This window comes from Podarcis liolepis (assembly GCF_965112155.1).
Source record: "Podarcis liolepis genome assembly, chromosome: 3".
Taxonomy (NCBI): domain Eukaryota; kingdom Metazoa; phylum Chordata; class Lepidosauria; order Squamata; family Lacertidae; genus Podarcis; species Podarcis liolepis.
The window spans coordinates 43,276,000-43,303,100 of record NC_139557.1 but is presented as its reverse complement, the minus strand read 5'-3'; the positions used below and the strand labels follow the sequence as shown (position 1 = coordinate 43,303,100).

The window sequence follows — 27,101 nt, the reverse complement described above, 5'->3', positions numbered from 1 at the left end:
GTCAATCTGAGTTGACTCATCCAATACATATTAGCTAGGTGTTGAGTTGGACTTCTGAATATTTAGCATAGGATGAGCTGCAATCTGGACACACTCGGGGCTGCTACAAACATGGCAAAATTCCAACAGAGAAAGCTCATCTGTGTAGGAAATAGCATTACTGCATGAACTGAACATTAGTGTGATTGCATAAAGCAATTCACCGCTGGGAAATAAAATGTTACTGAAATTATGGGGAATGGGGCCTGATGTAACTGTTATCATAGATTCATTTCACAACTAGTGACTCTGCATATAGAATGCTGGTCAGGTAGATAATTTCTCTGGGAATAATCTCTGATGGGTGCAACTGCTACGTGTCCTCCAAAATACTTTTGCACATTGAAAAGTTTAATACTGCAATCACTACTAATTGCACCAGCAGTACCACCAGCCAAGAAAAAGAGAAATAACACTGTTAAGAAAAGCAATTCAAACAGCCCAATTTAGTAATCATCTCAATAGTAGTTTTTATCATTTTTGGTGTTTCAATCCAATGGTAAGACTTTGTATTTAGACTGCAGTTCTATGAACACTTCTTTAAGAAAAAAACCTTTTGGAATTTAATGCAAGGTACTTCTGAGTATATGCCTATGATGGGCTGGATATTTCTGAGTACTGAGGAACTGTGAACATCATTCAGATGAACAAAACAATGTGGTTATTCCAACTGTAAACAAGGAAATATTTTTTTTAATCAAAATATACTGATTTTCTATTTTGATATGAGGAAGGGTTTTGGATTATAAATTGAAAGTAATGAATCCTTTTAGAAGAAACACTACTACTACTAAAAAAAAAAAAATTCTCAGCAAGCTAATTTTACTATATAAAAAAGGTAAAGGGACCCCTGACCATTAGGTCCGGTTGTGACCGACTCTGGGGTTGCGGCGCTCATCTCGCTTTATTGGTCGAGGGAGCCAGTGTACAGCGTCCGGGTCATGTGGCCAGCATGACTAAGCCGCTTCTGGCGAACCAGAGCAGCGCACGGAAACGCCGTTTACCTTCCCGCTGGAGCGGTACCTATTTATCTACTTGCACTTTGACGTGCTTTCGAACTGCTAGGTTGGCAGGAGCAGGGACCGAGCAACAGGAGCTCAACCCATCGCGGGGATTCAAACTGCTGACCTTCTGATCGGCAAGTCCTAGGCTCTGTGGTTTAACCCACAGCGCCACCCGCGTCCCAATTTTACTATATAAGCAGAAGGAAAATGTTCGTACTGAAAAAATGAGTTCTATCATACTGTAGTTCCATTAGCAAAACTATTTTTTAAAAGGCTTGTTAGCTCTGAAACAAATCTCATGTGTATGTTACATTTATTACATTTTAGAAAATGTAATTATGAAATGCTACAATCCCATACATGCAGAATTTAGTAAGAATGTCACAGCGTATGCCCATGAATGTCCATTCAGAAGTAAGGAAACCTGCCTGCCAGTTCTGATCTTCTTTGCTTACATCCTACTAACATTTGAAATGGGTTTGGCTGGGATGCAGGAAAAGACATCTTCCGTGGCCATGCCCACACCTTGGAACACTCAGCCAATGGAGGCCCATGTCACTTCTCAGATGGCCCTTCTGCCCCTGTGCAAAGACATTTATTTTCCAGCAGGCATTTGGCCTGTCAAGGTGTTAATTTTAATCTCCCTGATTTGTTAACTGGAAATGTTTTATTGGCTTCCTCTTTTATGGTCAATTTATTTATTGTTTTTCACATTTATTTCATTTTATTTGTCTAATGACCTTCTGTCCTTCCAGAAAATTTCTCGTGAGGCAGCAAACATTAATATGTGAGTTAAAGCAACACATAGGGTAACATCTAGAGTGCCTATCTGCTAGCACAATATACTTGTGCTATGTGCAACAAGGAGCTCCCCACCCTCTTATAGCTTCCTGTATACCCCCAAAATCTGCTCTGGGGTGGTGAACCCTCTTAAGAAAATGGGGGTGGGGGTTGCAGGAGGCTGCAGGGGGAAGAAAGGGAGGGAAAGTTTCCCTGTGCCAATGACGTCTGCTTGTACAGTGTGGATATCTCCCATAATAATAAAGCACAGAAAATCAGTACAAAATGCCTATAAGTATAATATCAAGTACCAAAAAAACCAAAACCCAAGTAGGCAGCTCCAAGATTACAAAGATATAGCTAACCCAAACATGTTGATAATAAGATTGGAAACTGCCTTCAGCATGTCTTTTTAATGAATAAATATGCTTGTAAAAGAAAATGAAGCCCTACTGAGTTCAGGGGGATGTACTCTGGCTGTAAGTGAGTTAAGATGGCAGCATCAATTTGAGAGGCAGTGTGAGTCAAAACAGGTTCCCACCTCTTAAGCAGTACCACTTCAGCTCACAAAAAATTAACACCTCTCTCTTAACTCTGAACAAACAAGGACCTTCCTTCATTGCAGACAAACCTTTCAGAATACAACTGAAAATGGCAGCTGAACTCTCTTTCCATTGTCCTCCAACTCAATGACTATGAAACATTTCTAACCAGGCAGTGTTGATTGCACTTCTTATTTTGGTAAACAGTGTTCTGCCTCTTATCACTACAATTGTTAATATAATTGCAGCTATGTATCCTGTTCAAACGCATTGGTGCACTTATTTTTTATTCAAAAAAGCACTTTTTGTATTTTCCTATGGTGGAATCTTATAAATGATAATGATGATGATGATATCTTAGTAATTGAACTAATAGGTCACATAATTTAAGGCAGTTTCCATGCATCAAAAATATACAGATTTAAAAACCAATAAAACAAGTACTGTACTGTAGATAACAGACCATTAAAAACAAACTAACTAGGGTAGACAAGACAAAAAATGAAACACACAGAGGAGACCAGTAATTATAAAGCATCCACACACACACACACACACACACACACACACACACCCCTAAAGCAGCCAGCAAAATTGTCATGGCAGGCTGCCAGGAAAATCAGAGCATTGATGTCTGGGCCAGATGACAAAAGTCCATTCACCACATGGAAAAGCTCTGTGCACACTTTCTTCACTGCTATCATTGCCACATAATAGGTGCAATAATGCATGTTCGGTCAGATTTGCACCACCTACCCTTTTTCCCATTTCATCGCATGCAGGTCACTAAAGGACCAAGGTGACCTACACACTCCACAGCGTTGGCAAAGGAGGATGGAGGTGCGCATGTGTGTTGTGTGTACAAACTTTTTACTTAACTGGAATGTAGTATGCTGTGCAAAGAGTCACATCCCTTGCTCCATGCTCTTTTGTGACTTGTTAAGGTATTGGGTAGAATCCTAGTCATCAATTCTAGTCCCAAACCATCAGCAGATTCTACCCTGATAGAAGAGTCTTGGTGGAAGTCTTTCTCCAGAAGCCATAGAGCTTCTAGCGGTAGCTTTAGGATAGCCACCTCTGTAGATCAGCATCTTCGGGGGCCATAATCCTTGGCATGACTCTGAAATGGTTTCAGCCCTCTGGCAGGAGGCTGGAACATATACACACCCAATGCCTGAGCCAAATTACTATCTATGTTTGTTATCAATAAAGTTGTGGCCATTTTTAATGCAGATCGTTGTCTGTTTGAGTTCATCTCATCACCCCTTAATTTAACCACTGCCAGGGTGTGGGTGATACTGCAACTGGGACCACAAAGAGTCACATCCCTTGCTCCATGCTCTTTTGTGACTTGTCATGCTCACTTTTGCCTCCAACTCCACCTACTACAGCTCTCGAAAATTGCCCACAATAGTATGCTGCTCTTGGGCTGGAAATAGTTATCCCTCTGCCCCACCCCTCTAAGCCATGAAGAGATTAAAAATGCTAAAGTGAAATGTTTATGTGGAAGCTTATCACAAAGGCACAAGAGAACTTATATAATTCATTTCTACCTCTTTCAATTTGGAACCAGTGAAGGCGGTGAAGGTCCTGTGTGAGTGTCTGGAGACAGAAGTACTGTTTTTGGGGGACAGGTGTGTGTGTGTGTGGAGGATTTCCTGGTCCTGAATGGGGCAACTGTGCCCGTGAAGGACCAGGTGCGCAACCTGGGAGTCATTTTGGACTCACAGCTGTCCATGGAGGCACAGGTCAATTCTGTGTCCAGGGCAGCTGTCTACCAGCTCCATCTGGTACGCAGGCTGAGGCCGTACCTGCCAGCAGACTGTCTCGCCAGAGTGCTGCATGCTCTGGTTATCTCCTGCTTGGACTACTGCAATGCATTCTACGTGGGGCTACCTTTGAAGGTGACCCAGAAACTACAACTAATCCAGAACGCGGCAGCTAGACTGGTGACTGAGAGTGGCCGCCGAGACCACATAACACTGGTCTTGAAAGACCTACACTGGCTCCCAGTACATTTCCAAGCACAATTCAAAGTGTCGGTGCTGACCTTTAAAGTCCTAAATGTCCTCGGCCCAGCATACCTGAAGGAACATCTCCACCCCCATCGTTCAACCTGGACACTGAGGTCCAGCGCTGAGGGCCTTCTGGTGGTCCCCTAACTGTGAGAAGCGAAGCAGGCAGAGGGCCTTCTCGGCAGTGGTGCCCACCCTGTGGAACGCCCTCCCATCAGATGTCAAAGAAATAAACAACCATATGACATTTAGAAAACATCTGACAGAAGCCCTGTTTAGGGAAGTTTTTAATGACTGATGTTTTAATGTATTTTAATCTTTTGTTGCTGCCCAGAGTGGCTGAGGAAAGAAATAATAAATTATTATTATTATTATTATTATTATTATTATTATTATTATTATTATTATTTTGTAAAAAAAGGAGGGGGGGGGAGTCTCACTTCCATCAGTATGTCATTCCAATATTGCTACCATTTTGTTGACCAAGAATAACATGGTTGCTTGGCGGGGTGGGAGTGGGGGGTGGAGAATAGATAAAGATATGTCACTTCGTTAATTAGGCATGGTAGGCATCATGGGGTTCTGCATCAATATGCTAACTGGTTAGAAGCACACATCAGAATCATCACCACCATACCACTGTCGACCCTTCTCAACTAGGTATTTTCAAGACAATGTGGCTTTTGCTGTCATTAAACAATGGATTAGGCCTATAATTCTGCAGCCACTGAAACTGATTAAATTTAGGCAGAGTCAGTTGCAATCTTATTGTACAAATAATTGTGCAGTTGGGTAATCTTAGGCTCTGGACTTAATAGTCTTATGGAGGGCTGTGTGGTATTTCACTTATTTCAAAGTGCAGATACTAATTCCTGCTGCATTTGGGGATTCTAATTTTTGTCTGAGTGAGCAGAAGCACTGCTAAGTCCTGCCTGGGCAGGCAGCACTGACTGCAGTCATGAGCATAGTTTCTTGGAAGTATGTGCCAACACAGCTTATTTTTGAAGAAACATGTCTAAGATCAGAATTTTCATTTGGTCCAGCTTTTGTTCACCCCTTTCCTACTCTTTATATTTTACAATCCTGTCATCTGTTTGACAATTGTATCGAACTTTTGTGGGCAGCATATCCCCAGAAGATTAGCAAAATTGTGACTAGTAAACCTTATTGTTGCAACCAAAATAACTCTGACTTGCTATTGGAAAAAAGCATTTTCTTCCTACAATGAAAAAGTTCTGGAAGTAACAGACATGGACAAGCTGATATGTAGAGTTCATCAGATAAATGGACTGATAGATTGGACTTAACTTTCTTATTTAGTATTAAAATCAAAATACTTTGGGCAACATCAACATCTTCTATTTGTGTGATGAAACTTTCCTCTCCTCTCCTCTCCCTTGCAGTCCCCCCCCCTTAAAATCTGTTCCAGAGGGTCTCCCAACCCTCTGAAACAGATTTTGGGAGGCTGAGGGCCTGCAGAGGGAGAAAGAAGCAATCGATTCCACTGGTGGATGGACAACTTTGGGTTTCCCCCTTTGTATTTATGAAAATGTCTCTCTTCTGTGTGCGCCCCTCCCCTTTAAGCATTAACTTCTCCTAAAATACCCCAGGACTCTTGCTTGCTTTTGGTCTAGAGTTATAGGGCCTCTACTTGGTGATTCCAGCTACCTGGTGTGCATATAAAATGCAGAACAACTCATTTATATTTCCCATCCCAATATAATTATTTAGCATGATTTACTTTATATTCACTTTGAATGCTGAGCAAAAATATGTAGCCTTCTTTGGTTCTCATGAGCTCACCAAGAGCAATTGCAACAAGCCCAAATTGAGCTACATGCTGAATATATATGTTTCACAGGCATTGTTAAAATGCTCAGCTTTCTAGAAACTTGAGCAGAAACCTCAATAGTCTTAATGTCTTCCTTACTTGCCTATGACAATTTAATTACATTATACATTATCCCATTCAAGCTTTCCCCTCACAGTACTCTGGTGAAAGGAATAACACTTACAGATTGTTAGGTTTATACATTAAGCTCATACAAAACACAATGGATCTTTCCTATCCATATTTAATTGTGCAAGAGAACAATGATGCATTAATAAGGAAGAAATAAACAAATAATAATACCTATATTTCCTAGTTGAATAATTTTCCTGATGCTTAGCAACAAGTTGATTCTGATAGCCAAATGACAGCATTGTGGTAATATTTTCCCAGTGAATGCCTAGAAAATCTGTAATTGTTACTGTCAAGGGAGGGATTCTGGTTAGTGTCCAACTAAGAACAGAGGGACGCGGGTGGCACTGTGGGTTAAACCACAGAGTCTAGGACTTGTCGATCAAAAGGTCAGTGGTTCAAATCCCCGTGACGGGGTGACCTCCTGTTGTTCTGTCCCTGCTCCTGCCAACCTAGCAGTTCGAAAGCACATAAAAGTGCAAGTAGATAAATAGGTACGGCTCTGGTGGGAAGGTAAACGGTGTTTCCGTGCACTGCTCTGGTTCGCCAGAAGCAGCTTAGTCATGCTGGCCACATGACCTGGAAGCTGTACGCCGGCTTCCTTGGCCAGTAAAGCGAGATGAGCGCCGCAACCGCAGAGTCGGTCACGACTGGACCTAATGGTCAGGGGTCCCCTTTACCCCTTTAAGAACAGAGGAGCCCTTTAATGGCAGCTATACAGTGGCAGATAAAGGACTAAGGGCTGTGGCTCAGTTGTAGGGCATCTATTTGCATGCTAAAAGTCCCTGGTTCAATCCTTGGCATCTCTAGGTAGGGCTTGGAGAGACGTGTATCCTGAAACCCTGGAGAGCAGCTGCTAGTCAGTGTAGAGTGTAGACAATGCTGAATTAGATGGACCTATGTTTTCTGAGTTGACACATCTTTGATTCTCTGGCAAAGTAATGGAACACCAAGTTGTTTGGATCCCCAAAAGAGTGAAGCTACACAAATAGCCTCCACTTCATTTACTAGCATACTATCTAGAATAAGGTTACCAGATGTCCCCGTTTCCCGGGGACAGTCCCCGGATTTACAAATCAGTCCCCATACAAAATCCATTGAAGTTGAAAAGTGTCCCTGGATTCACTGAAAAAAATCTGGTAATCTTAATCTAGAACTGTGTGTGTAGGTTCTCAAGCTTTAACTACAGACTCATAGTCTCTTCCTGTTCTTTCATATCAACAATCTAGTTTTCAACCAGACTGTACATAAAGCCTCCTGAACTCTTAAATCAACACTTCTATCCAGGGTAGGTCACCATTTAATTAAGGCCTCTAAAAAAAAAAAATCCTCAGTACTGGGGATATTGTGCTATTAATTATACACACTGGGTTCATGTTTAGTTTTTCCCACTAGTATTATATAATGTCTTCAAGACTGCTGGGTTCCTTAATGGGAGAGAGAGATTATACATGACTGCTTTCTTACGCTGAAAATGGGCTAACCCCACGTCCTGCAGGATTACAACATTTAAATTATGTTAATTTAATTTAATTAAAAGGACAGTGTCAGGTACTTTAGGACCCAAGTGCAGATTTTGTTAATGTAGCACCATCATTTAATCAATCTGATTACATCATCTTCTAACAACTGGGCAACTGAGACTGTATGCATTGTTATGGGGTTAGGGTTGGACCAGATGTCCTCTTGGGATCTCGAATAGCCTTGTGATTCTTGACTGTAATATTGGGGCTGGGGTGGTTAATAGAACCAGAAAGACCAGTAGACAATATCTTTATCATTCTGGCAAATGGCCAAGCATCCTCCTTTTGTTAGGGATATTGGGGGCCTTTAACAATAGCCAGAGACTGTTAGGGAAGGGGGCATGTCTTTCTCTCTTCTAAGGAATATTGTGGTCCAGGTGTCTGTGTGAAGAAAATGAAGACAGAGTTCAGACTGACAGCAAGACAGACTAGGGATCTGTAGAATGCAGAGGGAGTTGAGGAAGCACTGAGCTTTGGGGATATTTCTTAGCGTGTTTAAGCCAATATTACAAAATACCAACAACCCTCCAGTGAGCTCATTCGGTGGAAACCAAAACTAGAGGGTTGTATCCAGTATCTTAGCACAGTAGACCCACTGAAATGAAAGGAACTAAATTAGTCATTGTGATGGGTCTGCTCTGAGTAGGACTTGCACTGAATACAACCCAGTCTAGACACTGAACTCCTGAAATCTCTCACCACTCAAAGAATTGGCGTGAATGCATTACAGTACGATCATAATACTAGTAAAACAAGCAACAGCCATTTCTGGACCACAATGGCCTGGCCACTGTCATCCTTGCACTGGTAACCTCCAGGGAGAATTACTTCAGTGTGCTCAGTATAGGACACAAAAATGGAATCCTTTGGCCTGCAGTGCTCCTCAAGACAGGGGTCAGCAGGGTTGTTGAAAAGAAGCCTAAGCCCACACAATACAACCATATACAACCAGAATATTGGGAGAAGGTGTCAAAGTGGCCTCTGCCTTTAACCATGCAACTTGACTGCTGCCAGGCAGGAAAGGTTTAGCCCTTTAAATGCTATTCTGCAACTAAAATTATTCCTACAGCCAAAGAGGGAATCACTATAGTTTATGGATAGACTCTACATAGTATGTACATTGACCTGAATCTGGCTCCGTGTGTAGTGGCAACCTTCCATGTGCAGAGCTTATGTTTTCAGAATGCAAACCATAGGAAACCTCCTGGGACGTTCTGCTGGGTGCAAGCACAATATCCTGTTTCAGATTGAGATGCACAACGAGTGCCTGGGCAGCTCAATCGAAGTCCAAGCAGGACCACAGTCATCTCAGTGTGGAGCTGGGTAGATGCAGGCTAGCTAGATGCACATTAACCAAGAATTTGTAGATTGTACTCCAGCAAAATTTGGAATTAAGTGAGACTTACGTCAGGGGGAGCCAATGTAGTGCTGCCCAGATGCTGGGCGCCATTCTCCATCAGCCTTAGTCAGCATGGCCAGAGGTCAAGGCTGATGGGAGCTGTAGTATGTCAAAACAAATTCAATACCTTACTATGCAAATACAGTAATCACAATACACAAAGCGCACCAGGCTGAATAATAATAACTGCAAACTGTATTTTTTTCTTCTTGTAAGTTCCTCTATAACACAATCCTTAGGTAAAAATAGAAAAGTCCTCAAGGTAACGAGAACAACACAGCTGATGTAGACTGATGTAGAATAAACAATAAGAAAAGGCAAGGAAAGACGAGAGCTGGACCATAAAGAAGGCTGATCGCTGAAGAATTGATGCTTTTGAATTATGGTGCTGGAGGAGACTGCATGAGAGTCTCATGGACAGCAAGAAGATCAAACTTTTCCATTCTTAAGGAAATCAGCCCTGAGTGCTCACTGGAAGGACAGATCCTGAAGCTGAGGCTCCAATACTTTGGCCACCTCATGAGAAGAGAAGAGAAGACTCACTGGATGTTGGGAAAGATGGAGGGCACAAGGAGAAGGGGACGACAAAGGACAAGATGGTTGGATAGTGTTCTCGAAGCTACCAGCATGAGTTTGACCAAACTGCAGGAGGCAGTGGAAGACAGGAGTGCCTGGCGTGCTCTGGTCCATGGGGTCACGAAGAGTCAGACACGACTAAACAACAACAACAATGACTGTTTAAAATGGTATTGTAGTCCATTGTATGGTGTGAATGTGGCCTATGTTTCTTGCTGCTTTTTATGACTAAATAATCTGAGTATTAGAAATGATATATAAAAGGAGGGCACAATGGATGTAATATTAATTATATGGAAAGTTTGTCAAATACCAGTTTGCAACTCCACCTCTCTGCTTCTTTTGGCAATTAGGAGGCAAATGTATCAATGTGACATGAAAAGGATTAACCGAAAAACGGTGCAGCTGCAGGTCAAACAAAACCACCAGAGCGCTGAATGATACGAGAATCAAATGGCTTCTGATATCTGATACGCACAGCCATCAATGGACAATTTATTCCAGGAAAATATATCAGTGGCACTGCCCAACTGTCATTGACTCAGCCATTTAGATCTTTTCTGATATTTAAATAATCCATCCCAATAAATCCAGTTAAATTGTTTTAGATAAGGGCTGCAAATTAATGACTATTGTCTAGTGAGTTTCCAAAAGCAATAGCCTTGATGATGAGATAAATGCTGCTATGTCTCTCCAGAGGAAGGAGCAGGAATATATAGGCTCAGTTTGACTGGCATTACAACCGTAATGAATAATAGCTATGGCTCTGTGGGGAAACTGGAAGACAGACGGAATACGAGACACAGCAAATGCATGGCAGCGCCATCCAACTGTGTGTAGGTTAATGGCGGGACTCATTGGCATTTTCTGAGGGGAACAAAAAGCCACAATCCCCTCTCCTTTACCAAACATACATGTAGGGAACACGGGTGCTTAACTGGAGAATCAAAAAGATATCTCATTCTCCAGTGGGTTTTTTAAAAAGAAAATATTGCTATTTCTGATATCATTTTGAGCATGAGCAGTTCTTTTGGAGGGGGATGGGGACTAGGGAGAACAACCACTGCAGAAAGCTCTACAAAGGGGCTGGGAAACCATCCTGATTCCTGAGGGCTGCATTTCCTTCTGGGCAAACTTCTGAGGGCCACATGTCAATGGCGGATGGGGCCAGAGTCAAAAGTAGAAGAGCCACAAATACAGTGGTGCCTCGCAAGACGAAAAGAATCCATTCTGTGATTCTCTTCGTCTAGCGGTTTTTTTCGTCTTGCGAAGCAAGCCCATTGAAGGATTAGCGGATTAGCGCTATTAGCGGCTTTTAGCGGCTTATCTGCTGATCGGATCAGCTGATAAGCGGCTTAGCACTATTAGCGGCTTTTAGCGGCTTATCTGCTGATCGGATCAGCTGATAAACGGCTTAGCGGCTTAGAAAAAGGGGGGGAAGGAAAAAAACCAGCAGGAACTTGCAAGACATTGTCATCTTGCGAAGCAAGCCCATAGGAGATTCGTTTTGCGAAGCACCTCCAAAACGGAAAACTCTTTCGTCTAGCGAGTTTTCCATCTTGTGAGGCATTCGTCTTGCAGGGCACCACTGTATAATTTTTACCTATGTATCTTAGGCTAGTTGCTACAGATACTCATACACCCCTCTCTATCTTGCATCCAGGCAAGCAAGAGTCATTATCAGAGTTCAAGGATGCATTCTCCCCCTCACGAAATTAGATATGCCCAATAGAATATGTTGTGGCATGTGCTTGGTTGAGGCGCATGTGTGGTGCCTGCAACAGTTTATCCTGTACGCAAATGTGGCCACAGGCTGGCAAGCTCTCCCCTACGGATTGCAGATTGGCCGAGTTAAACCAATGTCACAGTGGAGAAAAGGAGGCAGGTAGGCCTCTGGCTGCCACAAACTGAGGGCCTCAGATCCCAAGAGGGGAGAGCAAGGTTTAGGAGGTAGAGAGGCAGGGTACTGAGATGGTTAGAGAAAGCGAAGGCGGGGTGGGGTGGAGGACAGCCTAGGAAAAGGGGCTGGGGAAGTGAGTAGCCCAGAAGCAGCCTTCTCTGCTCTGGTGCCCTCCAGGTGGCCCCCCAGCTCCCACCAGTCCCAGCCAGTATGGCCACTGGTGGTCAGGGAAGAGGGAAGTAGTTGTTCAAAAACATCAGGAAGCCACGAGGTTGGGGGAAGGTGAGCTCAAAGGAACATAGAGGAAACTAGAGGGAGAAAATACCTTGTAGTCTAGTTGGCCTCTCAGCAGTTGTTCGGGGGGGGGGGGGAATAACAGCAAGCAACACTTTGTATTTGGGAAGATGCCAGCACAAATACATTATATAGTGTAATAGTATATAAGGAGACATTAAGTAGATAATGTAGAACAAACAACATGCTGCAAAGGGGAATACGGCTTCAGAAGATTTATGGTAACTGTGGTATTTCTGATACATATAACTGCACCTTAGATCTGAACGGTAATGCAGTGGACTTAATGCGTACTACACACTCCATTTGATATTTTCAGCACCATTATAAAAAAGGATGTAATTTCTCTAATGGATATTTGGCGCCATCTATAGACTGATAACAAAACAGTATCCCTTTGCTGTAAATTATATGCAGCCATTGTGACTTTTAGAAATCATGTGCCAAACTGTATCAAAACGTTAGGGTTGTTATCTACCTACATTCTACTCAGAGTAGACCCACTGAAATTTACAGACTGAAGTTAGTCATGTCCATGAATTCCAGTGTGTCTACTTTGAGTAGCCTAGCACTGGATTACGATTACAACCCATAACCAGGCGAAAAAAGGCCCTTGAACTCTGATAATGTTTCTTGATTGTCTGGATGGAGAATAGAGAGGAATATGTGAGTAAATTAACATTTGTTGCTCTACACAATTTTGCTTCTGGCCCTGCATCTGGTTTCTAGAATATGACCCTTGGAGTGAAAAGGGTTCCCAACCCCTTCTGTGTTGGAATGCAGCCTAATACATTTTTTTGCAGGGCTGACATTTTGAAGAACTGTGGATTTTAGGCTGTGATCCTATACACATTTACCTGTGAGTAAATTGCACTGAACACTGTGCTACCTGCTAATCCTATACATGCATAGGATTACACTGAGGAGAACTTAGGCACCCCCATGCTGTCACAGTTGATATATACACCAATAGACAGCTAAATAGACAAAGATATATAGATATAGATATAGATATAGATATAGATATAGATATAGATATAGATATAGATATAGATATAGATATAGATATAGATATAGATATAGATATAGATATAGATATAGAGATAGAGATAGAGATAGAGATATAGATATAACTGTGGGAAGCAGTGGAAGACAGGAGTACCTGGCGTGCTCTGGTCCATGGGGTCACGAAGAGTTGGACACGACTAAACAACTAAACAACAACAATAGATAGATATAGATATAGATATAGATGATATAGATATAGATATGTGAGAAGAATGTCTTGGCTGTCAATAAAAATCCCAAGATTAACTTGTCCAGAGTATTTAAAAGGGAAGAAATATGATAAGAAATCCCATTATCTGCAACTCAATTAGCCACATTTAATTTCTAAACAGCCCTTCATCCAAGAATCACAGGGTGGTTTACAAAATAAAAACACCAAATTACATACCATAGTAACAAACAATACCTTCCCACACACAGTTTAAACGGCCATAGATTGTTGAATTAACCAAAGGCCTAGGAGAAGAGGGATGTTTTTGCTTGACGCCTAAAGATATGCAACGAAGGCGCCAGGCGAGCTTCCTTGGGGAGAGCATTCCACAAGTGGGGAGCCACCATAACAAAAACAATTGCCAGTTTTTAGTATCTTAGATTATTCAAAGTACTTTATATAAAGATCCAGGGTGACCTACCTCACAGGGTTGTTATGAGGATTAAATAGGTAGGTAGGGAACCAAATGTGCCCCCTTGGTCTGCCTGGAAGAAAGGTGGGATATAAATGTGATAAATAAAAAAATAGATAGATAAATAGATGCATCACCTCAGTAACCTGTAGAACAACCCCATAAGGCAGATGACACTTATTATATGTGGAACCTACAATAAAATGTTGCACTTCTACCTATTCAGGGTCTACTTGGTCATTCCCTCCTGTTGGAATATTCTGTTCCACTCCTCTTCCCTTTCTAGTGTTCCATTTTTCTTTTCCAACTCTCATTCCACATTGTGTAGCTGCTGAGCATGCTAAATCTTCAATTGGCTGGGCTTTTTTTGGTGGTGAGGTAAATTTCCATCTTCACACCTTGGAGTCCTGCACATCTTGGAGTTCTATAAAGCATGGGAATAGTTCCCTATTGTTTTACGTGGCCCCATTTTGAATACTCACCACCACCTGAGCAATGAGGTAAAGCTAAAGGGACCCCTGACCATTAGGTCCAGTCGTGGCCGACTCCGGGGTTGCAGTGCTCATCTCGCTTTACTGGCAGAGGGAGCCTGCGTACAGCTTCCGGGTCATGTGGCCAGCATGACTAAGCCGCTTCTGGCGAACCAGAGCAGCGCACGGAAACGCCATTTACCTTCCCGCCAGAGCAGTACCTATTTATCTACTTGCACTTTGCTGTGCTTTCAAACTGCTAGGTTGGCAAGAGCAGGGACCAAGCAACGGGAGCTCACCCCGTCGCGGGGATTCGAACTGCCAACCTTCTGATCAGTGGGCAGGCCAATAGAGTGAAGCCAGCCATGAGCAGGACACTGTCACCAAGCTAAATGGGGAACATAAGCAGGGCTCTACTGGATCAGGCCAAGGCCTGTTTGTAGCCCTCCAGGTTTTGTTGGACTTTGCATTGCCCCTTCTAGCACAGCCAATGGTCCGAAATGAGGGGAACTGCAGTCCAACAATATCTGGAGGGCAACAGGCTTCCCACCCCTGATACAAAGGCTGTTTCTTTGCAGAAATTAAGTATGGAGCTCTCGCATGTAGAGCTTCTCCCAGCTAACCCTGCCACCACAGAGACCTATATAGGAACATAGGAAGCTGCCCCACACTGAGCCAGACCACTAGCTGAGGGATGAGGAAACTTTGGCCCCAGCCAGCATGGCTAATAGACTGAGGGGAGTTGTAGTCCAGCAACATCTGGAGAGCCAAAGATTCCCCACCCTGGAACACATCCATCTGCCTTGACTGGCATCAGCTCTCCAGGGTTTGGGGCAGGGATCTCTCCCAGTTCTACAGAGATACCAGGGATTGAACCTGGGCGCTTCTGCATGCAGAGCAGATGCCATGGCCTTCCCAGTTTTGCATATGTGTGCAACCTTCACAAATGACAAGAGTGCTTACTGTATTTCTATTCCACATACAAAACAATAGCACGAGTTCCTTCCATCTTAGAAATGGGCTTTTTTTTGGTACGGATTAATTCAAGCACCCTGTCTCTGGAAGACGCCACTTTGGGTGAAGATGCTTCTTTTTGTGCAAATGGATTTTTTCTCTGCCCAAAAAAGAGAGGCACATTTGCAGACATGCAACATTTAAATGTGATTCTATTAAACAAAAGTAGTCCACAGCCAGAAGCTGCTCTGCTGGCAAAGCATCGAAATTCAGCTTTGCTAGTATGCCAGTATCTGAATTTAAAGCAGTAGTCAACTGTACTGAAGCGAAAGAGTCTATCATTTCATTTGGCTCTCTGACAAAGATGCAGTCATAAATGAAGTCTAGAATCATCCGGTTTATTATTCCTGTTTGTTTCTGCCAATGATGTCCTTTTTCTGCAGCACTCACACTGTGGCTCTCAAGTCCTGAATGCATTTCTTTTAAAGATAACGAATTATGCCATCCTGTATGGCAATTTCCTCTCTTATTCCCCTCTGAAATTTAGGGGGAAAGAGTAAGATGACTTATACATCAGCTGACTTATGCATCCAGCAACGATTTGAGTACTGGGCTAGGGAGATATTTGTCACAAGTGTGTTATAATTAGAACAAGCCACACAGATGTGCTTCAATATGGGTGAGCAGTTCTGACTTCAGAAATCATAGTTAGCATGATATACCAAATCCTTCACTACAGATCCTTTTGTTGTGCCGTAATGTTCTTCACTGCTGGGAAAAGAGCCATGCAGCCCCTTCTTCAAAGGTTATAAAGCACAGGAAAATAGGAATCTGCCTTACACCGAGGCAGACCAATGCTCTTTTTAGCTCAGTACTGTCTACACTGCCTGGCAGTGATTCTTCAAGGCAGCGTTTTCTCCCAGTCCTACCTGGAGAAGCTGGGGATTGTACCTGGGACCTTCTGCATGCAAGACTGATGCTCTATCACTGAGCTACGGCCTTCTGCAAGTCGGGTATGGGGAGTTTGTTGCCCTCCTGGTGTTGGACTACAACTCAAGTAATCCATGATCCTTAGCCATGCTGGATGAGGCAGATTCCCCATGCCTACTATGAGGCCTCAGCCCTGCAGGTGTACTTCAGCACATGTGAACACAAACATGCACACATGCACAACTTTGCCCCTTAGTCCTGAAAGAGGAGTTAATTGCAGCTATATAGGAAGCTAGCCAACCTAGCAGTCAAAGTGCAAGTAGATAAATAGGTACCGCTCTGGTGGGAAGGTAAACAGTGTTTCTGTGAACTGCTCTGGTTTGCCAGAAGCGGCTTGGTCATGCTGGCCACATGACCCAGAAGCTGTACACCAGCTCCCTCGGCTAATAAAGCGAGATGAGCGCCGCAACCTCAGAGTCGGTCACGACTTTACCTTTACCTTTTTATATAGGAAGCAGGGATGTGGGTGGTCTAAACCACTGAACCTCTTGAGCTTGCCGATCAGAAGGTTGGTGGTTCAAATCCCTGCAACGGGGTGAGCTCCCATTGCTCTGTCCCAGCTCCTGCCAACCTAGATAGCAAGCACAGGGTATCAAAAAGGGACTCTGCACTTTTGAATTTGCCACTGCACTACTGAGTCAAACCATTGGCTTAATGCTAGCTCAGCACTGTTTACAAACAATGCAAACCCAAGCGCTACCCTCCATCTCCAGGATTTCAGCCCTACCTGGAGATGCCAGGAACTTTTACATTGCTCTGTTACTGTACAGGCGTCTCCCCACTTACACGCATTTAACTCACACACAGCGCCGGGTAGTAATTAAATAAACTGATTTAAACTATAAATAAAGTGCAAAAAGGGCCTCGAAACAGCAGGAAAACAGCGAAAATGACAGGGAAACAACAGGAAAACAGCTAGCAATCCTAGGAGCCTTTGCAACTGCAACCCCATGAGGTTTATAAGGTGTTTACAGGCCTTTTAGATGGTGTTCCCCACTATATGCAATTTCACGTAAATGTGCGGTAACCCCGGGAATGTAACCCCTGTATAAGTGGGGAGATGCTTGTACTATGCCTCTTCCCCATACCATAAGGATCAAGTGTGTGCTACCAGCTTGGAGAGAAAATGCTTCTGCTAACTTTAAGTTTCTGCATCTCTCTCTCTGTTTGTCTCTCTCTCTCCCCCCCCCCCCAGCAAATACTTCACAAAGCCAAATGCTCAGCCAATGGCAAATAGTACTTATTGACTTAAGTAAAATGGTGCCCATTTACCCCAGCTTAGAATCCCTTTTTTCAAGCAAGATGCATCCGCGAAAGAGAAACTTACAAATCCATTAAAGAAACAAGTCAGTGATGTTAAGGAACACACGAGCTTTGAACTGTTTCCTAATCAGTATTTGAGTTGTAGCGATTTCCCAGTTAATTATTAGACCCTTTTTATTAAAGGTTTGTTACACAGGGGACACACAAGCTCTTTTCCTTTTAATTTTTTTTTTAGCACACAGCCACTTCCCCTAGCGGCATTTCCTAGTGGCATTCACTTTCAGAATCTGTTCTCGAAGCTTTCCAGCAACAGATTTTTTGCAGTGTATGTTCTCTCCTGGCCTCTAGCTCAGGGTTCAAACCAGCCATTTTCTCCAAGTATGTAGGCCATTTTATCCCTTTCTTATTACCACTCTACATTCCATGCTAACCAAGCATGTTCAGTCCTTATTGGGCTGCTTTTGGTGGAGATGGGTCAGTTGCCACGATTTAAAAAATAACTGTGTTTATGGAGAACGAATGCTGATATTTCCCTCTTCTCAAATTTGGTTGCAATCCTTGTGGTACTCACCACCTGTATTTTTTATTGCAAGAGGAGAATGTAAATCCTTACTGATAACCAATTAAATAGGAAGCTTTTCCTGGGGGATTCTGTCTGAACATTCAGCCGGAATGTGTTGACTCAGGCACCGCCACAGACTCTGTGTGTGTGTGTGTGTGTGTGTGTATGCGCGCGCACATGTGACTTTGGAATAAAACAGTATTTGGATCATTCTTGCTTTCCACGAGCCAACTGTTGCAAGGTCTTCAAGGCATATAGTGGGGGGGGGGGAGAGAAACCCAGATAGAATGTAAATTACACGACTAAAAAGATTTTCTCACTTGTTATTAATTGAATCACTGTATCCACTTTGTTCTAGCATCAAAGTCAGGTTGCATAAATATGTGTCAGATGAGTGGGACGGCTTTTTAAACTGACAGCTGGGGTTTAGTAGAACATCGCAATTATGGCTTTGCCTGTCTCTTCATCCAACTGGTGAAGGAACTAGTCCAAGCTATAGCTGTTTTTACAGCATTTGTACTTTGCAAATGGTTTTACTCACTGAACGGTCTTCATTCATGAGTTTATCTGCATTTAAACTGGTGGAGATAGAGAAACAGCAGAGTGGGCTGTAGCATTTTGATACCCCCACAATGCATAAACACTTGGAATCACACAAACAAACTTTCTGATTAGCTTCACAGAAAATGAATAATAAATATAGCAACAATAACCATCATCATAATAGTGTGGTTTTAAAGGAAAGATGTAATTGAAGGATGTACCAGTTTAATGGAGATTCCACAGATCTCCACAGATTCAGTTTCTAGCAACAGATTTGTCCCATATGCTTAGGAAATGCCCAGTCATTCTGGGTAAAAATTAAACAGACTCTCTGTTCCTGACAAAATTAAACAGAATCCATCTTGTGTAATTTTGGATAAGATAAGATGAAAAATGATAAGAAGAGGTCCCCGCTCTGGTTCCCAGATGCTTGTTGATTTAATAGAGCTCTACTGCAGAAACATATTCTGTCAGATGTTACCGCAATTCATTCCCCTGAAACACCCGCTCCCTCCCAGTCAACAACAAATCCTGCCAACTGAAGCAAGCAGGTGCTCCATACCTGAGACAGGAGCTAACTGGCAACTCTTAATAATTGAAAGGTTGGTTATCCCATAAATGAATAGGATGGCGACAAAGGAATCTCAAAATAGCATGACAGTGAAGCAACATTACACAACTGGTCATTGAGCTTGAATTTTACAACACATATGCCTCATCTGTGTTGGCTGCTATTCAGGTGATGCCCCCATAAATTATTAACATTTACAGTTATTTGCAGCTGAGGGTACAATCTATACTGGAGCTATGTCGGCTGAAGGGCTTTACACTGGGCTGCTGGCAAGGCAACTACACTGGTGGAATCAGGAGCAAATAGGACCATACTAGGTTTCCAGGAAGTGTTTGCTCTCCATCCTAGTAGAAAGCAGAAGGAAAAGGGGACAGGAGCAAAGGAGAAGGAAAAAGGAGAGGATAAAGGAAGAGGAAGGGGGGAAGATACAGACCATGAAGGGGAAACTGGCTGCCCCATTGGGGATTGGAACCAGGAAAGGAAGGAGCAGAAAGAAATCTGGTAATCTCAGTGCTAAAATATTACAAAAGACAAAAAAAGGACATACTCCTTCTGTCTTTTACGCTGCAAATAATGGGTTGTCTTAAAATTTGGTTGCATCTATCTGTCGAAAACAACTCCCATTACTGGCCAAGCAGAATGAGGCATTTGGTTTAACTCATTCATTTGGCATTCCATTTGGTTGCAACACTTGTTTGCTTATAATGCAATAACTCAGGTGCACATTGAGATATCAGAATGAAGCTCAAAACACACGTTCAGGTCATAACTACATTTTAAGTCCAAATACTGGCTTGTACAGAATTGATTGTAATGAGGAATTTGAAGTGGGGCTTCTTAGACAATAGTATATGCTTGATGACATAGACCTGTGAAGACAATGTATGTGGTTTTTCAAAATGGCTCTTGAGTGGGAAAGATGTGTTCCCCACTCCGATTTTCAAAGTCAAATATATTAAAGGTCTATTTAGAAATATTCCTTTTATTCAGTTAACATAGCTGAAAACAATTTAAAAAACAATGTAATTCTGTTGATAAACTATCCTTATTAGCTACAGGATTCCCCATGCAGAAATGATTGCAGTTTTATCATACACAAGGGTCATAGCTGTCAATGTTTCCCTTTTTTAAAGGGAAATTACCTTATTCCGAATAGGATTCCTCGCAAGAAAAGGGAAAAGTTGACAGCTATGACAAGAGTATCAACCACAAAAAGCCCCACTCAGATAATAGCCAGACTTCCAAGACCACAATTCAAAGAATTATTTGTATACAACTGTTTGTGGCATTCTTCATGTCCTTTCCAGTCATTGGCTGAGCTGCTGTGATTTCACAGTATGTTAATGATCATTCTAATAACTGTGGCAGAATATGACCTGTAGATTACTTATACAGGGTCTTATTTGGGGCTGCACCATTACAGCTGTTGCCAACATTCACATTTTGAAACCCCTGAAGATGTATATGTTTTGGCCTTTGTAGGGGATTAATGCAATGTGGGCAACTATATGATGATGATGATATTTATTACACACACACATGCACATACACTTTATGTATCAGAAGATCTCCAGGCAGTGTACAACATTAAAAACAAATCACAAAACATCAATGATAAAAACATAATAAAAGCATACTGACAAACAGCCTAATAAAATAGTCATCATAATAACAGTCCTTTCCCAAACACTATATATTTCCTACAGTATTGTTATGATTATTTTAAAATGTTATTTGATGTTATAATTTGTATACTGCAATGCTCTCAGCAATTTAGATCTGTTAGCTGCCCTAATGACATCACAGATCACTGAAGGACATGTTAGAAATGTACATAATAAAGACATATAAATGCATACATTTTGCAAATTACAAAATGCATGCTAAATCATTAGGAAAGAGATCAATGCCTTTTTACAAATCAATAGTGTACGGTTCCAAGTGTGGCACTCAAGGACTTAACTGGTAGGATGTTCTGTTTCTTACTGTATTTTTAATATACTGTTACATGCTACCTCACTCTCTAAGCCAGGCATGGCCAAACTTGGCCCTCCAGCTGTTTTGGGACTACAATTCCCATCATCCGTGGCCACTGGTCCTATTAGCTAGGGATGATGGAAGTTGTAGTCCCAAAACAGCTGGAGGAGCAAGTTTGGCCATGCCTGCTCTAAGTGGTGTGAGATTCCAGGGGTTCCAGGCACTTTGTGCTTCATTTTGGAAATGAGCCACAATAGAGATTGTGGTGGCTTTATGATATATGGTTTATTTATATATGGTCTTGTTTCTCCCATAGCCACAGCTTTGGATTCAAACAGAAATCAAACATTGTTCTGACACTCTCTCCAGCTTGCCATTTCTCTTCTGGCCCACATTATTGCAACTTCCAACTCCTAACTCAGGCTTTGTCCTTCTAACCATATATGAGTTGAAGAAGGAACACCACCATTTGCCCATCTCTCACAAAGCCCCCTTCCCTTTCCCCGCCTTTAATGGCCCATCACCAAAGCTATCACCTCAACACAGGAAGCTAGCCTGCCTTAACACTTGCTGGATCCAGGAGTTAGAAGAGTTTCGCACACAGCCTACTTCCTGCCCCAGAACAATTCATATGTATTTCTATTAATTGTGCTCTTACTCCTAGGTGCAAATGGCTTCAAGACTTTTTATAGTGTGGAGTAATGTAGAAATTTAATAAACCAGACCTAATCAGCTGCTGGTGGTGGGAAAACCTGCCTTTTCCATCCCAGCACTAGAAGAACAGCCTCATGTTCTAGCTTTGCACTTCTCAGCGGAATAGGATTTCTCCTTGCAATATGACTTCACCTCACACCTCGGCTCCTGCTCATTATAAGGACTGGTATTTTGCTAGTTTGTAAAATTAAGAGGCCACTGCAACTGTAAAATAATTCAACATTTACTGTTATTTTATAAGCAAGCTGTACATCCTGAAACCAAGAACTCTAGAGCTGAAGGATACCATCTCTGGATTAAATTCAAAGTGACTATTCAAGAGCAAAATTGTTTTGGGATTTTCAGACAACATTAGGGGGCCTATCCAGGAAAAAGTAAGCAAATATAAACCACTGCAACTGGTACCAGACTGACTCAGGTCTATTTAATAACGTGACTAATGAGATGCATCCACATCTTTACAACATGCCTCCCTTCCGCAGCACCGCTTCACTCATGACTTACGAGCTCTTATTGCTGCTCAATTTGTCATTACGGGGAAAGATGAAATGTAGCATCATGATAGTGCAATTTCAGTTTCTGAGTTCTTAAAATACAGCAATTTTCTGAGTTTAACTACAATTGCAGGTGATTACAAAAGCAAAGACGTTTGAAAATAATGAGGAACTCTGTCATTATTATAATACAATTTGAAGTACAACTTAAGTGGCTAGAAAGCATTTATAGTTGCACTGGAAGTTATAATTTGAAGCTGTTTCATATGAGAACTATTTATGAACATACCTGCAGCGCCATTCTAAGCACCTTTACCCAGTCTGAAGTGATTCCCATGGAGCTCAATGAGTCCTATAGCAAGCAGCACACTTAGGACTGCAGCTTTATGTTAATTGTTCATCCATCTGGTTACACAGCTAATAATGTTTATCTGTAATGGCAACAAAGAAGATGAAATGTGAAGGAGCCTGGTAGAGTCAGGCAAATCAGATATTAGCTCTTTATTTTTATTTTATTAAAGATTTTCTTGATTTACAAAAGTGTGTGCAATGTCTCTCTTGTATTTCCCCCATGTAACTTTTTTTACAAATCAGTTTCATTTGTTGAGACATTAGGAAGAAAAGGGGGAAAGAGGTGGAGGGGGGAAGATGGGTGGGGTTGGGTGGCATGTTTCTATTTTACTTACTATATGTAACGTTTGGTGTCAGCGTTGCTTGTGCAGGTTCTTTGCTGTTCACTTGTGTTCCTTTGGCTCTTTACAAAATGGTTTGATAATATGCTAACTTAATTAGAAATAATACAGTCCAAAGGGGAGAGATCTTGCTATATTTTCACATATTTGAAGTGAAAGGTACCCCCAAACAAAAATGCAGGTATGCTGAATAACACCGATGTACGTATATAGTAAAACTATTGGGCTGGTGGTGGGGAAGGAAGAGAGGCGCCGCCACCCCGGTTTCTCAACAGTCAGCAGCTGCCCTTCCCACGACTGGGCGCGCGGTTTTTTCCAAGGCGGGGAGATTCCCACCGCGCGGCCCGCGAGGGGTGTCCCTTTTAAGAGCGCGGGGGGTGGGGGGGGGAGGCCTTATCCGGTTCTTACGGCCCCCTAGAGGGCTGTCCGCTTCGTCTGCTCCGAGTCACCTGACTCCGAAGAAGCCACAAACCTGCGAGGCCCCGTGAGGAACGAGCAAGAAGAGCCGGCAAGAAAAGGCAAGGAGGGAGCGAGGTGTGTGTGTGCGCGCGCGCAGACACACACACACACACACACACACGAGAGAGAGAGAGAGCGCGTCGGGGGTTGCGTATTGCACGCATACATGCATCCTAGCAGTGGCACCACAGGGAAGGTTTGTGGCCGCAACCGGGGATTAGGCGACCGGGGATTAGGCTAGAAATAGCGGCGGTGGCGGCGGCGGGCGTGGAGAGCTCCCCCGGCACCCGCTCCGGCCTTAGCGCATCCCTGCTCTCCCTGCACCTGAGGGCGCGGCGTGTGCGCCCAGGGCGCGCCTTTCCCGCGCTCTGGAGCAAAGGGGGCCGCCGGTGCGGACGGAGGGGGGCTCGGCGCAGCTGCGAGCGGGCGGGGGCGAGAGAGGTTAGCGTGTTGGGTGGAGGGGTGGGGGACAAGCGGAGGAGGAGTTGAGACCGTGGCCTCCTCGCGAGCAGGAGGCAGCGCCAGCAGCACCGCGAGGGGCAGAGCAGAGGCGCGGCAGTCGCCAGAAGGACGCGGACGCACTGACAGGTCTGCTGCTGCTGCTGCTCCTGCTGCCGCCTCGGGCACTTCCACATTCTCCGGGGAGGGGACGGGGAGAGCAGGCCTGGCTGGGCGCTGCTTGGTAATCCCCGAGGCGAGGTGGGGGGACGGGAGGGAGGGAGGGAGAGAGAGATGCAGATATGCAAGACTACTAGCCAAACGCCGCCGCCGCCTCTGCTGTCGTTCCTCTCCCCCCCCCCCGGAAAAAGGGGAGGGTTGCATTGCAGAGGGCGAGGAGAAGGAGACAAGCGGCTTGGAGAGGGTAGGGGGAAGAGGAGGGGGAGCGGGGGGCTGCGGGGTGTGAGAGATCGCCGGGGTGGGGTGGTTTGAGGTTGGGAACCGGCGGCCTGCGGTTGTCTTCAAGACAGAGCTGGCTGGGGGAAAGGCACCGAGAGGGCATAACATGGCGCAATGATATGATAATCTCCCACCAGAGAGAGAGAGAGAGAGAGGTAGAAATGCAGGGAGGAAGGCGAGAGAATCCCGTTGCTGCAGTAAGAAGCCCCGCCAGCAGCAGGAGGGAGCGGTGGTGACAGGGCCGTGTTGGAGACTGGCTAGATAATTCAGTCCCTGGGCCCTCTTGGGGCTCTGTCAGGAAGGCCAGGGCTGGGAGATCTTCTGTGAGGTTGCGGGGAGGGGAGGGAGAAAGCTTCATTTATTCCCCACCCCCCATAAACAAGAGAGATGAGATACATAGTGGTTTGCAGGAACCGCCATCATACTCAAGGGAGGCAGGCAAGGGAAAGGAAAGGACACCCCCCACACACACACACTCACCCTCGGAATTCATATACAGTATTATTATGTGGGCATATTTCTGTTTCGTCTACAATGCCCCCAGAATCTCTCGGATATAGTTGCAATGCAAACACTTACACAACAGAGGTGGCGGCGTGGGAGAAAGGAGGGAACCTGGAATGAGCCAGGATTTAGAAATCAGCTTTTGCTAGTTAAATAATTGTGCATATATATATATATATCTCCTTTTTAAAAAGATTATCCTCCCCTCGGTTGTTTTTCTTTCCCCCTCCCCTTGTAGAAGTGGTAGCAGTCCTAGAATTAGCCGAAGATGTCGGGTCAGACGCTGACAGATCGCATCGCAGCTGCTCAGTACAGCGTTACAGGATCAGCTGTAGCTAGAGCCGTCTGCAAAGCAACCACACATGAAGTAATGGGGCCCAAGAAAAAACACCTGGACTGTAAGCATCTTTTTATATAAGTGGTTCATGTGTGGAGGGCTAGGGAATCTGTGTGGTTATGTGCTCCTGGGGTCCATTGCCCTCTGGGTAATCAGTTTCTTCTGCCATAAGAATTAAATGAAGTGCTTAAAAAACGAACTTTTTATTATAGCAATATAACACCTCAGAAATGACTTAGTCCCCTTATTTTGCTTCATTTTGACCTTCAGGTTTTAGGACAGGTGCATGTATCAGAGAGAGAATGGAAGGCCTGTGACTATTTGGAAACTGCAAAAGTATTCTGGCCATGCTTTGGGTGAATAAGTTTAGATGAGGGTGGATGTTGACTTGAGTTGCTGTAATGTGGAGATTATCTCTACAGAGAGGTTGGTTTGATCATGGCAAAACTGAATGATTCTTGTTCATTGTAATGGTTCCATTGTGTATCGTTAATGAAGGGTAGGAAAGATGAAAATTTTAAAGTATGTCACATGCACCACTCATCCCAAATGAAATTGCTGTAGTGCTCTTAGTTGTGTTATTTTGTGCAGCCATCCTTAATTGTGTTAGATCTTCATTCTGCACTCATTTGGCCTTCATTCTATATTGCAGGGAGTGGTAGTCAAAATGGCTAGACCATGGTTGGGCCATCTAATCCTACTTTATGGCCCTCATATTACAGTTTGTAATCCTAAATACTGCGAGCAGCAAAGGACAGAGTAGTTCTGATCTTCTGTACTCAACACAGCAAAATAGAAACCTAAACAACACCAGTAGAAATGAGAAGGTCCACAGACATCAACCTGCACACAACATCTCTAGGAACTCCTCCCATCATCCGTAATGAAGTTGCTCATCAGTACTGCCATAGAACCCACACAGAGAAGGCACCAACAATATATGTGAATGGAAGGGATACCATGATGACATCACAGGGCCCTGTTACATCTTCCTGTGCACATTGCACAGGTGCATTCTGTAACTGCTGGCTGGGACTGATGGGAGCTGTGGTCCAAGACATTTGGGGGGGCACCAGGTTAGTGAAGGCTGGGTTAGGAGGACAAGCAAGCACACACACCTGCAGCCACAAGTTCTAGTACAGGGTCAGGAGTTCAGCTGCCTTGGCAGCTGGTGGCAGACTGCAGATAACTCTTTTAAGAGGGACAATGTCATGGCTAAATGTGTCCCCTTCCATTCACACTTGCCACACTCTATAGGGCTGAAGGAGGTAGGATCTGTAGAGCACAAGCTTCTCAGGGCAAAATATTCTGTTGCTGAGATGGATAAGTGTTATGACTCTTCACTTCCTTCTTTATTGTTGATTTTGCATAGCTGTCTGTGCAGGCCCTTCCTTTAAGTAATGAGCTGTGATAGAAAGAGAGCACTGTGCACAAAGTTTTCCAGATGTACATTTGTATCCAAGCAGGTCTCACTATCTGAACACAATGCATTCTCCAAGAATCGTTTGTTAGGTGAGCGTTCTTTTAATGAGAAGATGATTTCCATTGATTCCTATGGGGGAATTTTATCATGCATTCCGACCATGGAATTCTGACCCCAAAATGACAAACAAAACAAAAAACAAAAACAAATCTGGGAAACCCAGGACAACCCTCTGAAAAAAGATTTGTCTGATTTCTCCCACTTCCCACCATGGTTTCTGGTGAAACACCTGCTGCAAACCAGCAAAACATAAGGCTGCTTATTTGTTTACAGTACTACACATAAGTCTGGCTGTTTGGATATCTGAATCTGTGGTGTGTATTATGAGGTTTGGGTACTAATTCCTCATGTGAATGTTTCAATAACATGTGAATGTTTCAATAACAAGTGTTTGGATAGTGGGACCTGTGTGTGTTTTGATTCTTTGGGCAGAACAACATAAAACTTGTGCCATGCTTGTTATGT

General features: G+C 43.5%; 1 protein-coding gene and 1 long non-coding RNA gene across 3 annotated transcripts in view; one reads left to right on the top strand and one right to left on the bottom strand.

Annotated features, from left to right (window-relative positions):
* Positions 1 to 8,143: 8,143 nt before the first annotated feature.
* LOC310704178 lies at positions 8,144 to 23,168 on the bottom strand. Its single transcript, XR_014524626.1, has 4 exons — positions 22,951 to 23,168; positions 22,554 to 22,695; positions 13,736 to 13,799; positions 8,144 to 8,247 (listed from the first exon to the last, which is right to left on the bottom strand). It is a non-coding gene; the product is annotated as an uncharacterized lncRNA (long non-coding RNA).
* A 171-nt stretch (positions 23,169 to 23,339) lies between these two features.
* Positions 23,340 to 27,101, top strand: part of SNAP91 (synaptosome associated protein 91) — a 66,206-nt gene continuing 62,444 nt past the window's right edge. The window contains exons 1-2 of one of the 2 annotated variants that reach the window (XM_083497241.1): positions 23,340 to 23,611; positions 25,055 to 25,214. In XM_083497241.1, the coding sequence (XP_083353367.1) occupies positions 25,085 to 25,214 (130 nt within the window). In that variant the 5' untranslated portion in view covers positions 23,340 to 23,611; positions 25,055 to 25,084. The remainder of the gene's footprint in view (positions 23,612 to 25,054; positions 25,215 to 27,101) is intronic. The other variant, XR_014524625.1, reaches the window with a different exon arrangement.